The sequence below is a fragment of the Neolamprologus multifasciatus genome, chromosome 8 (assembly GCF_963576455.1).
Source record: "Neolamprologus multifasciatus chromosome 8, fNeoMul1.2, whole genome shotgun sequence".
NCBI lineage: Eukaryota > Metazoa > Chordata > Actinopteri > Cichliformes > Cichlidae > Neolamprologus > Neolamprologus multifasciatus.
In genome coordinates, this window is record NC_140446.1 from 17,861,845 (window position 1) to 17,879,005 (window position 17,161).

General features: G+C 40.2%; 2 protein-coding genes across 2 annotated transcripts; one reads left to right on the forward strand and one right to left on the reverse strand.

The window, feature by feature from the left end:
* The first annotated feature begins 1,651 nt into the window (after positions 1-1,651).
* atp6v0cb (ATPase H+ transporting V0 subunit cb) lies at positions 1,652-9,732 on the forward strand. Its single transcript, XM_085170117.1, has 3 exons — positions 1,652-1,949; positions 6,557-6,740; positions 8,251-9,732. Exons 1-3 carry the CDS (start codon positions 1,874-1,876, stop codon positions 8,456-8,458), a joined length of 468 nt encoding a protein of 155 aa, XP_085026243.1. The 5' UTR covers positions 1,652-1,873; the 3' UTR covers positions 8,459-9,732.
* On the reverse strand, positions 8,780-14,023 carry nubp2 (nucleotide binding protein 2 (MinD homolog, E. coli)). Its single transcript, XM_085170116.1, has 7 exons — positions 13,890-14,023; positions 13,372-13,487; positions 12,386-12,584; positions 11,957-12,111; positions 11,604-11,714; positions 11,335-11,404; positions 8,780-10,235 (listed from the first exon to the last, which is right to left on the reverse strand). Exons 1-7 carry the CDS (start codon positions 13,903-13,905, stop codon positions 10,096-10,098), a joined length of 807 nt encoding a protein of 268 aa, XP_085026242.1. The 5' UTR covers positions 13,906-14,023; the 3' UTR covers positions 8,780-10,095.
* Between the last annotated feature and the right edge of the window lie 3,138 nt (positions 14,024-17,161).

Sequence of the window (17,161 nt, forward strand, 5' to 3'; positions counted from 1 at the left end):
TGCAGAGATGCAGCAGCTTAAATGGCGAAGGAGTGGAGTAATTCCTTCTTTTACAGTAAGTGGAATTGACTCTGTCTCACCAAGGCTGTGCTCTCCATTCAGGATTCACACTCTGCTAATCGCACATGCACGGCTATATTTAGCTGCTCCTTTGGATGCTGGTCTGGCGCATCTCCTTGAAAAACCATGCTTCTTAGCCTCGAGAAATAAGATGCTTAAGTGTTTAACAGTACACTGAGACTGGTCTTTTCCTTGACCGCCACCCCTGCCACTTGGCTTAGTGAGTGGGTGGGTTAAAACACAGGCTGAGGAGGTCCCAACGAGTACTGATCTGATTCAAAGACTGAATATTGCAGGAGCTGGTGTGTGTGTGTTTAAAATGATGTCGAGGATTTCTGTTTCTTATGTAAATTTACACACTGGGTATCTCAGTGTTGTTATATAAAGGGCAAATTTTACATTATCTATGACATATAATATGTGTGGAACTGAGCAGAATCACTGAAAGCTAAAGGATGACAGTGTGCACTGACACTTTGTAGCAAACGTGCCTTTCATGATGCCCTTCTCACAGTTCCCTCTTTCCCTTCCTTAAAAGTAATTCCAGAGATCAGCCAATAAATTATAGCGTATGCTCTCCTTACAACACTCATTACCATTTACTCAAAACAAACAGGAATCAATGAAGTAGGTATGTAGACTATCACATTACATGCTATTAAATAGGCTCTGAGTATGAACACTATAATCCAGTCTCAGCTGAAATGCTACACACCTCTCTCTTCACCCCCCTCCCCGGATCAATGAGTGTTCAGTCAAGGACCAGAAAAAGAGAAAACAGAAATGAAAGTCATTTCATTCATAGTGACCGTTTTGCTATCAGCATCACCACACACACATACACACACACCATCCCCATCTCCAAATGTTCTGTTCTTGTTTTATACCCCTGATTTACTAAGGTCTGTGGTCCTTGTGGAGAAATGGCATCACGAGTCATGGGGCTATTACAGTAGCACTGGGGGAGGGGGCCTGCATGTAGTGCTGACTTGACTAGGCAATGCAGAGTGAGCAGGGTAAGAGGAATAAATGGGAGAAGAGGAGGAGGAGGCATGGGGACTGCACAAGCTCTCTCTGAGTCACACTTGCAGACATTCTTCATCTCTAACTCGGGGTCCGAGCTCTCATGACCCCTTCCTCTTTCTTAATCTCAGTGAAATGGGGATTCTCCCACTGTTATGTGGTACACTGCTGCATATCACACCTGACTGTAAACCACCTTCCACTAAATGGCCCTAGCGTAGAAAATAATAAATAAGATATCTATTGCTTTCACCCATCATTTCGTCCTCATTCTTCAGAAGGGTGAATTAAATGTAGATATCAAAGGGAAAGCCTGCAGCGGAGCATACCAAAGTGCAACACAATAGGGGTGACCTTCAAAATAAAAGGTGAAAAGAAAGAACAAAAACGCTGTTTTTGCTCAGACTACGTCATTAAAACATCGCTTTAAACCCGTACATTTTCTTTCGTAAACAGTTTGTGTCGAACAGTAAATCATTAACCTTTTTTTCTTTTACTGCGCCCCCCTCTCACCCTGTCAGAGATAGGTTTTGTCCGTACGACCAGTCAGGTGATATTTTCCGCTTCGCCATTTTGTACTGCTGCGCCGGGTATTTATCGCAGGAGTCGTGACTGTTTCGTTTACACTGTTAGGTTAGGCGACAAGAAGGTTCCTTCTTAGTATAGTCGCTTCAGCATTTCAATTCCGTGGCCTTCGACAGGTTTCGTGAAGTGCGCTTTGACACACCAGATATAATTAATTTTGTATATTTAGTTTATTTTTTTTTTTTACCGTAAAACGTGAGAAAGAATGTCGTCTTCCGAAGGCCCCGAGTACTCCCCGTTCTTCTCAGCGATGGGTGCCTCTGCGGCGATGGTGTTCAGCGGTAATTATAAAAGGATTATTTCATATGTCAATTATTATTTAACCAGTGGTGCCGTTTTCTTTTGCAGCTTAATCCTTTTTGTGTGTGTGCATGTGTCCCAACGCGGCGATCTCAGCCATAGTACTTCTTTCCGAGCTAAGTGTGAGGGCCGTCCGCTATCCTGGCTATCGTGGCAAAGCTAATCTCGAGCAGTCGTTTATTTAGACTTCGCTGGTGCAGCCAGTTATTGTTGGTGTGTTCCCAACTTGCTAATTTTTCGTTTGTATTTCTTTGTGAATACAATTGTCACAGCTAGCCTTCCCGATTCATCACGAGACTGCGAGGACTAGTCAAAGCTAGTTGACTAGCTGATGACGACTACAAAAGTTAGCTCTGGCGTTAGCCTGTTTTGTCTAAAGCAAAAAGGACGAGAGAGGAAGGGATGCGAACATATACGATCGTGCCAATACTCTATTCAAATAAAGTAGTATTATGAGACTGAGTTGTAATATGGTTCACTCCTAACAGCCTTTTGTTAGGGTGCTTCTTTTAGGCATGTTGGGTTGATTGCCACTTTCCTCTAAAATGCCACTTTGCTGCATCAAGGCTACAAGGGTGTTGAGTAATAGGTTGTAGGAGTTGTATTAAGAAAGGATGCATTTTTAGAAAGTGACACTCGTAAAGCTCGAGTTTTTTCGCTCTACATAAACTGTTTGAGTTTTGTTTGTAGCGTGTTATCGAAATTACTGGTTGGTTGAAAACCTCGTTCTTACAACTGAGCACTGGAAACCAGGATCAGCTGGTTAACTTCCTTATTGGTGTAAGGAATGACACAAGATCACATGATTATCACATGATGAGCCTTCTGACTCGGAAATGCCATCTGTGTATTTACACGTTAACTTCAGAATGTTAAAGTTAAGAAGTCAGCAGGGATTTGTTTTAAATATCAAGTCATTGTTAACTAGTTTCAACATGACTGGTTTCAGGGCTTTAAGATGGAAAGTGGGAAGTAGTATAAAAAGTGAACTTTGATACCTGTTTGTTTTTTGTTTTTTTATTACAGGTCACATTTGTTTTATGGACTATTTCCTAATTTTAATACTTACCTTCCTTTAATTTGGTGTAATGGCAGTAATGTTTTTCCACACTTCAAAAATAATTTTACATTGACAAAGTTTACAATCATGCTGCAACAGTTAAACCACCAAGCCACTAATTGACCAATTTACAGAGTTGTAACTCGAGGCATTAGGAAGCTCTGTCATTTATCTTGTTGATACCTTTTTCAAGACATCACAAGATCTGTGAAAAATTGGCATTTTCAGACCTCATCATGAGATTTCATGAGCTGCAGCAATTCAGATTCAAATATGATATATTGAGTGCAAGTAATAAGTAATAATGCCCAGCGATTAATCATGTGTTATATGTAATTGTCCCATGTTAGAAATACTTATTATTTTTAAGTCCGTGATGGCCTAAGAGGATCTAGTTCGTGATGGTGAAAGAGTAACAAGTGGGACATTGCAGAGAAAGGGGGCTCGTGCGTGCATGAAAATGGGGACTTTCTATGAATCAAGCTTCAGCTTTGAGCAGTTTAATGGTTCTGTGGTTTCATTAACAGGAATTGTTGCCTGTGCTTCTGTGACATCAATCACTGCAGTGTACATGAGCTCTAAAATAGTGGCTGCCATTTAAGTTTATTCTCAGCATGTCGTACTTTAGGGGGTTGGCTAAAGATTCTTACAATAGAATATTTTAAAATGTTTGAACGCATTTGCTGAAATAAGTGGATGCCTTGGTTTTTAATAACGGCACTTGGCGTCTTGCTGTCACATGCTCTGAGTTGCAGCAGTGGTGTCAGGTGATAATGAATTGTTTTAGTGATCTTTAGCTAAGAACAGGTGATACTCTCAGGGTGTTATACTCTGTGGGACAAGTAGCACTTCTCCTGTGGCAGCATTCTTTCTGTTTCTCCTCCTTGATGAATCACCACAGCACCCTTTTCTCTCTGCAGAACCAATAAAAATAAAATGTAGATTTATATCCTGATTGACAAACCTACTGATTGTGGGGTTGATGCATGTTCATTGCTTGAAAAACTGCTTCTTTTGCGCTGCAGTAAATTTTCAATTTCCCGCAAAGCTTATTTTTCTTTTTTCTGCTTAATCATTTTTAGAAAGTGATTTTTAGTTACTTGACCTTTAATTAACATTTGCGTTGTTTCTGTCTTCTGTGTTGAGAGATGATTGGTGATGGCACATATAGGCTCTAGACATCCCCCCTCAAGCTTCTGATGCAATATATCGGTCAGGGCAAGTCTTAATTTTCACAACCAGCATCTTTTCCTTTCCACATTGCAGCTAGAAGTCCTGTTTTCTAAGACTGGTTAACGGTTTTCGAATGAAGAAATTGCAGTTTCATGTTGAATTTCTTTTCTTTCCTCAAAACCAGTGCTTCCCCATTTATCTGCATTCATGGCAGACGGATGGGCTGTCTGCTGCGTAGGCTTTTCGCATGCAAGATCATCTCTAGCTGCAGGCACCTCCTGCTCTGACATCACAAGACGTCATAAGGGCATCCCATACATAAAATATTCTGTGGGTGGAAAGGGGGAAAAGCTCTTTACCGACGCTGCGGGGATTAGGATTAAAAGCCAGAGGTTTTGCTTCCACACCACTGTTAAAACCATTCTGCCACACATCAAACTTTTAATCATCAGGACAGAATAAGAATGTTTATCAGCGCTCACCTGTCACGCTTGAGTGAGGCCAAACGTACCAAGAAAGAATAGTCGAGGGATTATATTACTAACTGTAATGTATTACACTCACTGATAAAGGACTGCTGCATTTTTCTAAACTTTTAAATAGACGAAGGCTGAAGTGTGTTAGCATATTGCCCTGCAGTCATTTGGTTTATCAATATAGTAGTTTTCTTTTGGGGAAAATGCTTTAAACATCGCTGCTGTCTCAATCAGTTTTTATATTGAAGCACTGCAGTCAGTGTCACGTCTGATTTAAAGCATTTACACCCCCGGCTGAAAGTTTGGCACCTCCAAAGTCAAAATGAAAAGTAAAACGATCTTTTTCTCACTTCTTTTGGTTCTTGCAATTCTCACAAAAAACAATGCCCAGTCATACAAAGACACATCTGAGTAGATGAGCAGGAGTGATTTAACCTCTAGTGATATCATCAGTCTGATGTTAAATCAATATAAGTAGTGAGGGGGGGGGGGGGGGGGGGGGGGGGGGGGGGGGGGCTGGCTGCCATGTGCACATTTGTGGATTGGCCTGAATCTCCTTCCTGTCTGTCTCTAGATCTGTTTGCCAGATATCCTCGCAGCTAGTTTTATTTAAGCTAACCAGAAAGCCATCTCTCCAGGCTCTACACAGTGCAGGACACCTCGGGCTGTGTTTACCAGGCTGTCTCCAAGGATGATCTCACATGAGACTTTTCAGATTTAATCATCATCTGCGTGTTTGCTACAGAGAGCCAAGAAAATTATATTGTCAGGGCTTTGGCTTTTACACCACTGATATGACAAGGTCAGCTTAAGATCATAGCGGCCTCATAAATGAGAGGCTAGAGATTTACACTTTTTTCCCCCCGTATTCTCAAATATTTTGTTACATGGGATTTGCCAGCTTGGTAACAAAATTTGAGTGCAAAGGCTGTATTGAACAATATTGTTGAATTTGTGAAAACTGAAAATTTCCCAATAAAAATGTGAATGTGCTTATAGCCAAAATGGTGGCTCATACAGAATGTAAGCAGTGTGTAGCCAGAGCTTTGACTCGATCGTGTGTTTGCTTTGAAGTGAATGAACAGGTTTGCATTAATGTGCACACACCTTTGACAGGAAACCTTGTCAAACCAGCCTGTCTCTGATTCTCGACCCTCCTCTTTCAGCCTATTGTTTGTATATTGAGAAATGAGCCACATTGACCTTTTTTGTCAGGCAGAATTATGACTTGTTGTTAATGGATGTCTTTTTTTCTATATTTGTTTATACTATGCTTTTCTAATTTCGAAACGGGCAACTATTGATTTTTCTTTTACTCTGCTCCTGCCGTCAGACTTGATTGTGTGTGACGCAGATGGTGCCATTGTAAGTCACAGATCAGCAGAGCTAAATTCGCTGGTGAAGCTTTTTGTTCTCTACGTCCCCCATTACTTTACAGCCTGACAGGCTAGAGATGGTAGAGAGCAGATGTTGCAGGGTTGTGAATAAATATGTATTCACACTGCAGTTTTGTGTGTGTACTGAAGGCCAAAGTTCTTTAGTGTGATATGTACAGCTCTGCAGCCTAATTCTGGAATAACATTGGTTGAATGAGAATACATATTTAATTGCCTAAATCTGTATTTGTAGAAAATTGGTTTCAATTTGAAGGGGAAAATTTCCCAAGTAGAGCCATGTTGGATTTTTAAAGGGAACAGAAACTAACAGCTGTGTCGTTGCTCCATCTCCTGTTTCGCTTCTGCTTCATTATTCAGCTCTGCCTTCTGGGTTCAGTCATCTGTCTGCCAGCCCATTGTGACCTGTGCATTGTAGTTTGTGTGCTCTAGTTTGCTGTGTTTTTATTTATCTAACTCGTTATCTTTTCTGTCATTCCTTACAGCCTTGGGAGCAGCCTATGGCACAGCCAAGAGCGGTACAGGTATTGCTGCCATGTCTGTGATGAGGCCAGAGCTCATCATGAAGTCAATCATCCCTGTGGTCATGGCGGGTATCATAGCCATTTACGGCCTGGTAGTAGCAGTGCTGATTGCCAACAACACCGCAGAGAAGCAATCTCTTTACAAGTGAGTTCGCCTGACAAGTTATTTTCTATAGATGCACAATTTGCAATTTTTCTTTTTCTTTCTGAAAGACTGACCGTCCAGTTCTGCTTTTAGACAATTTGGATTTCGTTGTGTGTACTCTTATTTGGAATATTAAATCATTAAAGGACGTTCTCTCAATCTCGCTCAAAATAATGAGTTCTGGGTTGGTGAACAGGGCAAAGAAAATTCCTGCTGAAAATCAAGAGTGTCAAGTCCCTCATTATCGAAGGCCAAGTCACACAAGTATAAAGATGAGATGTATATAAAAATATATAAAATCTCAACCAGCTAGTAAGCAATGGCTGGCAGGCACTAGGTGAAAAAGGCCATTTGCACCAAAAACCTCCTTATGATTGCTTTGGTTGCTGCATTTTCCAATAATTTCATGAACAACTCAAGACTTATCTGCAAACAGTTGCCAACCAGGAGCCAAGTGGTGGTAAAACTTGAACAAGTGCAGATGTTTTTGGTTTCTTTCACACTTTTCAGCCTTACTACCAGTTGGTTTGGAGATAAGTCAGCCTCTTCCATCTGAACCTTGGGCAACCACAACAACCTGCTAGCAACCAAATCAATCACAAGCAAGTTTTCAGTCCAGCACTGTAAGCCTGTTTCACCTAGCACCAGCCAGCAGTCATTCGCTGGCAGGTCGGATATCACATTTTTCCGTAGCAACCTGTTTCACGGTTGCCAATCTGTTGTGGGGATAACTTATCAAGATGGACAATTATTTACACCATATTTATTATAGATATTAAGAAATATTTGAAATATTTATGTTCCAAACATCCTTGATTTCTACCTTAATTCATTTATTCAGTGTAATGCCTGACAGTATGGGCAGTGTGCAGTATGGCCATATACAGGGAGCTTTACCAGGAAAAAGTAATAAGCTATTGAAACTGCTTTTTTTTTTTTTTTTTTTTTTTTTTAAGAAGTAAAAGTGTTGTGGGTTTTTTTACGCACTTCACTGAGTAACGCACATGATTTGTTTTTGTTTTTTTTTGTTTGTTTTTTTTTGTTACTACACAATGTAAAGGTGTAATGATCTGGAGATGAACACCACATGATCTATTTTTTCCTTCTGATATCACATTACTTTGTTTTGTTTTTTAAATTTCAGAATGACTTTTACTCAGTATCATCAGACTTTTAGCTGCTCTGAGTGTTTGCCTGGGCTATCGAGTCCCTTGCTATAAGGAGAGTCTGTTAATTGAAAAATGGGGAATGAGTCATACTGTTGAACTGAGACTCAACAGTATGACTCAGTAACTGGGGGGAAGAATCAAATGAACATGTTGGTGATTAAATAAAATATTGCATTGGTTACAGCTTGTAAAAGAAATATCAGCTTTTCGGGTCACTAGACTTGTATCGAAGGACAGGCTGTGATTAGTCGCATTAATCTTAAAGATGCTCTGACTCGTGTCAACTTCAAAGGTTAAAGCAACATCTTTGTGCTGACCACTGTCTGTCTCTCTCTGTGCAGGAGTTTCCTCCAACTCGGAGCTGGGCTGAGTGTGGGCCTCAGCGGGCTGGCAGCAGGTTTTGCGATCGGCATTGTCGGCGACGCGGGTGTGAGGGGCACAGCTCAGCAGCCAAGGCTTTTCGTGGGCATGATCCTCATTTTGATTTTTGCTGAGGTCTTGGGTCTCTATGGGCTCATTGTTGCTCTCATCCTCTCCACAAAAGGTTAAAAAGAGAGAGGGACGGGTTTGGGGCGGGGGGATTTTGGCACGCAAGATGAAAGAAGTGATGCAGGAGGGGTAAAAATAAATTAAAATGGCTCCATAAATATGGTCTTATCTCAACAATGTGTACAGTCGTCCCAATTTGATAGTCAACTTGTAAATGCGCAATGTAGTGATTTGTCTGTCTCGTGTGTGGGTGTGTGCGTGTGTTTAAAAAACAACTGTATGATGAAGATTCCTTTTCTCCCTCCACTTATTTCAGGCTTTGAGGCCAGCCTGGGCAGCTTGGCCTCTGGTCTTACAGAGCTGACCAAAGGGCCGTATAGCTTTTCTTTTTCTTTTTTTTTCCCTCTCCTCCCATATCAGCCTGGGAGTTGATAGTTTCTGCATTAATCTTGAGGATCTATTTGTAAAAAGAAATGTGTATGGACTAAAAAAAAATTATTATTTTTTTCTTTTTCCACTGATTTATTTATAAGAAATTGTTCTTTGAACTGTTTAATGCAGCAAAAGTCTCTTAATTCCCCAGGATATATACATATATAAATATATAGACATATAAATATCTATATAGATAGATTTAATGCACTGTGGGTTAATCGTGATAAGTGGTTGGAATTCCTCTGGATGTAATTCTTGGTTTAATAATTAAGATTGCCTTTAGTATGTTGCTGGTGGAGTGGGAGTTTTATGTGTAGCTGTATTCTAATCATTACGCGAACATTCTCAAACTTCAGTGTTTTTCCTGTAGTACTGCTGTTTGCATTAAAAGTGTGTGCCCTGTGTTGGGGTCTCACAAGTGTAATTTCCACATTTCATCTCCTCTCCATCTTATTCACCTGCCCCCTTCTCCTCCCCTCATCTGTGGATGTACTTCATCTCTTCCACATTCCAGCCATAAGAATCCTGCATGGGTTTTAGTGTTTTGTTGCTGTTGGAATATGAACCTGAAGCACAGGCTGGTTTCAGAAGATTATGATCCAGATCCAGAATCAAGATTTATGATGCAAATAATATATCATTGCAAAAAATGAGGGTTAAATGGTGTTTGGGAGATGTGTTGTAGGATGCAACAGGGAGATTAGTATGCAAAATTCGACCTAGTTTCCTACATGGACTTGACCAATTTGATCTGGAGTCTGTTTTCTGAAAATGGCACTGCTGCTGACGCATTTTACCGAAGCACCAATCGACAAACCTGTATTATCACTGGTATTGAATTTATCCTGATGTGTCGACGTGAATGTTTTCACAATAGAATTAAAGAAGATTCCAACTTAGATTTGACTTGCGTCCAAACACAGACTGTAGCGTTTTCAGTACTCCATATTTTATTGTCGTTTAAAGCCTCTCTTAGGCAGCACAGCTTACCATCGTATTACAGACCAACATACAAAGAAAGGTCAGCTGAGTTGTTAACAGTAGTTATCTCTTTATGTTTTGTTCTGCGCTCAGAGCTGGCAATCTTCAAACCACAACAAATGCAGCTTCAGCAGACAGATATGCACAAAGTCTGATGTGCAGCAGAGATAACAGATACTACTAGCATGATCAGTAAATGGTTACATAAGGCTGGAACTAAACAAGACAGGAAGTCAACACTTCTCATGTAGTTTTCACAGCACAAATATGCAAAATCTGTCTCAGTCAGTTTGTAGGCTGTTGAGCAAAGTCTGAGAAATACTGCTAATGGCACTGAAGGTGGCACTGTCAGGAAATGACTGTGCGAAGTCTCTGCCCTCCTCTATACTGGCGCTGAGAAGAGGATCCAATGGCACACAACCTGAAATGAGTGAAAAGAGATGACTGATCCTACATGAACCACATGAGGTTAATCCCAGCATCCTCTGTTAGTAGTGCAACTCAAATTAGTCATTGATGAAATGTGCTATAGTTTTGTGTGCTGGCTAAAGCTGGTGACTCAATGCTACTGGTAAGCTGATCTAGCTGCATTATTGATTTTCACACAAAGTGGTTACACAGTCAAGAGAAATTATTAAATTATCTATTCATCTGAGTGACACCTACTGATCAGTTATGCATCATTCATTTGAACAAAGTGTCTGCATAGACTTTAAGCAGCATGGAAGTGATGGAAAACCCCCCAGAATCATGACTGGTGGGTCAGGAGTAGGGATGGGTATTGATAAGATTTTCACGATTCCGATTCCATTTTCGATTCTGTTTAACCATTCGATTCTTTATCAATTCTTTTTAAAAAAGGACACTACGGTCGATTAGCTTAGAACTTTGTTTTATATCTTCTCTTTGAACAAGATAGAAATTTAGGAGTAACATGGCCTTACAAACCCAACAGTGACATCTTAAGAGATCCAGCCTACGGCTCTTCAATGGGGCGTCACAGGGTGCCCAGGAAAAAATTATTTACCTGCCGCATTAACAGGAGAGGATGTGCAAACGTTACCGCTGCTGCTGGGTTGAGATTCATGAGTCCGGAGCAGAATTAAAAACACGACATTCATTTAAGGTTATCGCGTGTTTTGTGAGCAAATGCTTTTGCATATTCGTAGTGTTTCTTCCCTTAAATGAAATATCTAGTATTGTAAGTTGCCCTGTTGTCATCCGTTCTCGTAAAATATAACCAAACTTTTGAGCGTTTGAGCCGCTTAGGCGCCGTTTCCTGCCAGGTAAATGACGCTCCGCAATGTGGTGACGTCATTCGCGGCGACTGGAATCGATAAGGGGATCGTTTGCAAAAATGACAAACAATTCCAAGGAATTGAAACAGTGGGAACCGGTTCTCAACAAGAACCAGTTTTCGATACCCATCCCTAGTCAGGAGTGACACTTCCTGCTAGTGTACCGAGACACCTTGTGGCTGCATGCTAGCATTACAAGTAATTCACTGCTGTGACTCTCACCTAGAAACACAGACCCAGTCATTTCGGCCAACTCTTCACCACCACCCTTTGAGAATACATTACTGCACTCCTTAAAAAAAAGAAAAAGGTAATGATTAAAATAAAATCAGGTTATTCTAAATGGAGAACCAAAAAATGGAGATAAGACTAGAAGAGTGCTAAATAAACATATAGTTTGGTGAGTAAATAACTGAGGAGATATTAAAAGGTGTCTGATAAGTTGTATATTTCAGTAGAACAAATAAACAGCAGCATAAAGGCTCACTCACAGAGCAGTGTGGACAAACAAATCCACTCATGTTCTCTACGATGCCCAGAATCCGTACACCTGTCTTCTTGCAGAAGGTGATCTCTCTTCTCACATCACCTGTAGATACTGCCTGTAAGAAAATACATGACCAACTTACTTTGAGTGTCATTCATAAAAGAGTGTTTTTATTAGCATGCATTAGGTGGTCCAGCAGTTCTGTCTGTAATAATGATCCCAATAAAAGGAATATATGACAACATATGTTGGTCTTTGCAGAAAATACTACACAAGAGAGGTGCAGTGATGGCCAGTGTTCTTATTTACCTTACCATACAAAACGTGTGTTTTTTCTTGCCTCATTCTGATATGTACCTGAGGGGTGGTGACCAAAATGGCTCCATCCACTCTGTGCTTCTTAAGGTTTTCCAGTACAGCCAAATGCTCATCTGATGTCCCAGGCGGTGTGTCCACCAGCAGCACATCCAGCTCCCCCCAAGCTACATCTGACACAAACTGACCAATCAAAGCTGTGGGTAAAGCACATGCAGACATGGATAGGATGAATGGTAGAAGAAACTTGAGCTCAACAGCAAAGTCTTCAAACACTGGGCTGGTGGCGCAAACAGTCACATTGCACAATTACTTAAACTTAGTACTGTGAATGCACACAGGGTTGGAGCTTCTTGGGAAGCACAGGGTGCTTGTTTGTGGTGCTCTTCAAGACCTCAAAGGATGTCTTGAAGAGCACCTTCACAGGTCTTGTACAGTTCAAGCCTTTCAGATTAGCAGTCTAGCAGATACCTGTTTTCTTGGGACCCCTCCACACCACAGCTTCATCTGGGTCCTCCAATAGAAAGCCAATAGACATAAGGGCCAAGCTCTTCTGGGTGTCAGTGTATACCGGCACCCAACCCGAGTCACACTGGTGCACGTCGGGCCGGCCCATACTCAGCATACGAGGAATGCTTGGCCCACAGAGGTCAACGTCGAGGATGCCAACCTGATTAAACCAGAAGTTCCTGAATGAGTTGCTTCCCATTTGTATGAACATAGTCAGGCATAGCAAAACAAAACAGTAACACTGATGGGGGATTTCTCCATTTAAAAAAAAAAAAAATGAATCCAATTAAGCATTATAATGTGTTTGTAATATAACAGCATAGTTATGTTATATATATAACGATATATATCGGATGACGATATAAAATATTATATTAATTTCTTAAAGTTCCCTCTTATATTTAATATAACCACACTACAGACAAGCGCCTGTTTTATGCCTTGTGGTTAGCAACAAGGACGGTAACACCATCGCGTGTCCGCTTGTTTATGTTCCACATAAACCTTTCACAATAAAGCTCAAGATCCTGTTGAGACTTTTCAAAATAAACTGAATCACCTGAAAGAGCAGATTATTTACGGATGAGAAGTAAAAAAGAGCCGCCAGGTGTTAAAAAATAAACCTTAGACTCAAACGTTAGAACAGGCTTTTCCCCGCAGCACTCCGTGTAATAAATACTCACAAAGAAAACGGCCATCACAACTTATGTCTAAAAATGTATAGTTTCATGCATCGGTTAAAACACTCGACTCCAGCTACATGACGCGCAGCTGGAAACACTTCCCGCAAGACGAGCTGCCTGAGATTCACAGAATTTACAGAAAATGTTACATTTTTGTGATTTATATCGTTATCGGGACGATAGATGTCTTATATCGGGATATGAGATTTTGGTCATATCGCACAGCCCTACACGGTGGCATATCTTGACATGAACTAAGCTCACCTTCTTCCCAGCATGCTTCAGGGCCAGGGCCAGCTCTGTGGTGATGGTGCTCTTTCCCACTCCTCCTTTCCCTGACAGAACCAACACAACGTGTCGGACCTGACCCAAGTTTCCATCTGATTTAAGAAGCAGAAAAAACTAATAAATTAAGCATCTCTACCTAATCTCCTAATCTGGAAACAGGTTTTAGATAGTGCGGAGGGCACGAGCCCAGTTCACAAGTTCAGCATCAAGTTACTGTCGTTACAGTGCACAGTAACTATATAATTATACATGTTTATAACAAACTTCACTTTTCTAAGGCGATGAAGGCCTTTTACTGAGTATTGAACGACACGGTGGTTAAACCTTAGCAAACGACAGTCAAACAATCTGAAACGGTCAGTTAGCTTCTGGTAGTTAATTGGCTAAATTAACCGTCAACTACCGTCTCCTAGCATGACAATACACAAAATATATGAGAATTAAAAACTGCAGGTATCTGCGAATACTTTTGTTCGCCGGTAACTTCGACTTACCATTAATTTCTTCCATATTTTGGATATCAAATATGCACACAGAACATGAGGCATCAACTTCCGATATAGTCACGCAGCACCTATCCAATCATACAATACATCCTACATCCAAGTCCCGCCTTCCTTTAAACACAACCAATAGGTTTCTGAAGGGTAGTGCGCTGCATTCAAGAGCGAAGCAAACGTTCAAAAACACAGAGTAAACTCGCCCATGACTGTATAATGGTGATCATTATGAGTATTTTAATCTGGGTCGAAATCTAAAGTCCTACCACGCCAATTTTTTATCTTTGGTTGAGACTGTTATCTGATCAGAAAGCAACAGTTTTAATTAAATGACGTGTTTAAAATACTTTAGGCGAGACCGGGGATAGTTGTAACGTGGGTCAGTTGTAACACTTCCAATTTCTCCAATCAGGGCTAAGTTTCAAATGATGTGACTCATCCTGTGCATGCCCAACTCAGTTCTGCTATCACATGTGAAAAATCAGCACATTTTGTCAAACACAGACAATTTAACACGAAAAAAAGTAATTTGTATGCCAAAAAGTAAGTTTTTCTACTTTATTTCAATTTCTAATAGCATTATCTGCTTTGCAGTTAAACTCATCAAACATAAATTATGTTATTTGTATGTCTATGGGGATATATTCTGTGTAGGTCTTTAGTGCTAATGTTTTAGCCGTTGGCTGTAATGTTAGCTAGTTCATGGCTATAGGAGTCTGGGTCAGTTGTAACAGCAACAGTCTGTGTTAGTTGTAACAATAATGCAGATGTTACAACTTACCACACTATTACTTTAACTTATATTAAACAAGTTGGGGCAACGACATCAGCAGAGAGAGGTTCACTGGTCGCTTTTGTATATGCGGTTAATGCCATTGGCAACACAATTCCTCCACTGTTTGTGTCCCCACACATACATTATGCAGACCACTGTGTCAGAGATGGACCAGTAGGAAGTACTGGTAGTGGAAATAAATCAGGATGGGTGCAAGAAAACAGATTTCCTCATCTTTCTGAAGCACTTTGCAAACCACACCAAGGTAAGGCATGAAAAAAAAAGTAATGGAATTGCGATGCTGGTGCACAACTACATTTTTTCAGCTTCATTGTTATGTTCAAAGTTGGTGCAAGAGTTGTAGGTTATAATGCCCACTGAGCCAATGAGGCCAAACTCAAGGAAGACCAACCAAAATGAATGAAATATTCAGTTGCAGAAAATTCCATAATTTGTCTTTTTTGGGGGGTTGGAATATGTTCAAAAGCTAGATTTCTGCATTCTGTCACACACACACACACACACACACACACACACACACACACACACAGCTACATAAATGGCTCTAAGTGCATTCATGTGTTGAATAAACAAAGATTACATGTTAATGTTTTGTCAGTACCCTTATTTCATTGTGTTACATTTCACCCCAGGATATGTTACAACTAACCCAGACTATGGGGTTAATTGTAACATTTCACTCTTTGTGTTTGACACCATACCATGCAATGGGTAATTGTGCTGCAGAGAAAATAGCTGCACTATTTAATAGCCGAGACATGTAAATACTTTCCATTACATTTTGAATCCACTACCTTAAAAGAGCTCCAATTTACAGACAGAAATGTCAAAAATGTTACAACTATCCCCGGTCTCCCCTACTTCTGTGTAAACACTTTTTGGAGAAAAGCAGAAAAAAATGCTTTTATTAACGTTGCTGTTGCGTAAAGACTGGGAACACACAAAAAAATCACAGAGCAACTTGTTGGGACGGATGAATATGGTTTATAGTTTTTGGGGTTATAAGACTTTATTAGGAGAGGAGTGCCAAGCCCATTTTAGAGAAATTTGGGAGTGACGCACAACACCCATGCCCATGAATTTGATTTTCCTCTTTAGCGTTCTCTCTTTTTCTTAAATGTATCGTATTGAAGATGATAATAAATTAAGTATTGAAGATGTGTTTTCACAATTCGTCTTTCCATTTCAAACACAAAACTTCGCCTGAAATAGACGTGCACACATTTTCAGCCTTTTTTTTCTTTTTTCTTTTCTTTTCTTTTTTTTGGAGACATACAGTGTGGGAAATACAAACACAACAGTACAGACCAAAACATCTCATCACAGTCTGCCTTTTTATTTATGAAATAATTTACAAATAATTTATTATAGAAAGGGACTATTTTTCCCCTTCTTTCCTTTCAGTTAGTTTCAGTTTTCAGTTTTATTTGTCATATACAAGTTAGCACAGGGTCAACATCGCAATGAAAATGTATTTGACGAGCAGAAGACAGTCACTCAGCAGAATGGTACAGTAGAAGAAAAATAAATAAATAGAAAAAATAGTATTGAGTTAACTGATTCCCAGTTAACTGACTATATATATATATATATATATATATATATATATATATATATATAATATATATATATATATATATATATATATATATATATATATATATATATATATATATATGCTAGTGATTAAATAAAGAAAGTGGGGGGGGGGGGGCAGATGGGATATTGCACAGTGACAGGAATGAGCAGCAGTACAGACTGAACAGTACAAAAGGGGTTTTTTTGTGGCAGATGTTACAGTATTGCACTTTAAAAAAAAAAAAAAAAAATCAATAAAGTGGAGTGACCAGTGCAGATTAAACAGAGTACTTGTGAAGCTGCAGGGTAGCTTCTGAGTGCGTCTTGTGGACTGTGTTGTGTGTGTTTAAGTGTTGTGGTTGAGGTGTCGTATGGCTTGATGGTAGAAATTGTTTTTAAGTCTTGTAGTCCGAGCAGACAGACTCCTGTAACGTCTGCCAGATGGTAATAAGGAGAAGAGCTTATGTACTGGGTGGCTCTGGTCCTTGATGATGCTGTGTGCTTTATGGAGGCATCGCTGAAGATAAATGTCCTGAATGGCAGGAAGCCTCATGCCAGTGATGTGCTCTGCTGCCTTCCCTAACCTCTGTAGTGATTTACGGCTGCTGGCAGAGCAGCTTCCGTACCAAACTGTAATGCAGCGCGTCAGCAAGCTCTCAATTGCACACCTGTAGAAATTTGAGGTGATTTTGCCAACTTATTCGTCTCCAGGTTTGTATTATCAGCAACCCACAGATCAGAATCTGTTCAGTAGCAACAATCCCAGCATGAATATACCCTATATATAATTAATATATAGTTATTATGCTTTATACCGCAACTGGGTGACTACACAAACCAACATGAGCTCCTCCTCCACACAGGTCTTATCCAATAAACTGTGAAGAGGGCG

What these genes read in the sequence shown, in the direction of transcription:
- atp6v0cb (XM_085170117.1), top strand. Translation starts at nt 1,874, where the DNA reads ATGTCGTCTTCCGAAGGCCCCGAGTACTCCCCGTTCTTCTCAGCGATG. An exon ending in TGCGGCGATGGTGTTCAGCG is followed by an intron (nt 1,950 to 6,556) that starts GTAATTATAAAA and finishes CATTCCTTACAG; the next exon opens with CCTTGGGAGCAGCCTATGGC. An exon ending in GAGAAGCAATCTCTTTACAA is followed by an intron (nt 6,741 to 8,250) that starts GTGAGTTCGCCT and finishes CTCTCTGTGCAG; the next exon opens with GAGTTTCCTCCAACTCGGAG.
- nubp2 (XM_085170116.1), bottom strand. An exon ending in GAGGGGTCCCAAGAAAACAG is followed by an intron (nt 12,112 to 12,385) that starts GTATCTGCTAGA and finishes CTTTACCCACAG; the next exon opens with CTTTGATTGGTCAGTTTGTG. An exon ending in TTTTGGTCACCACCCCTCAG is followed by an intron (nt 11,715 to 11,956) that starts GTACATATCAGA and finishes ATTTTCTTACAG; the next exon opens with GCAGTATCTACAGGTGATGT.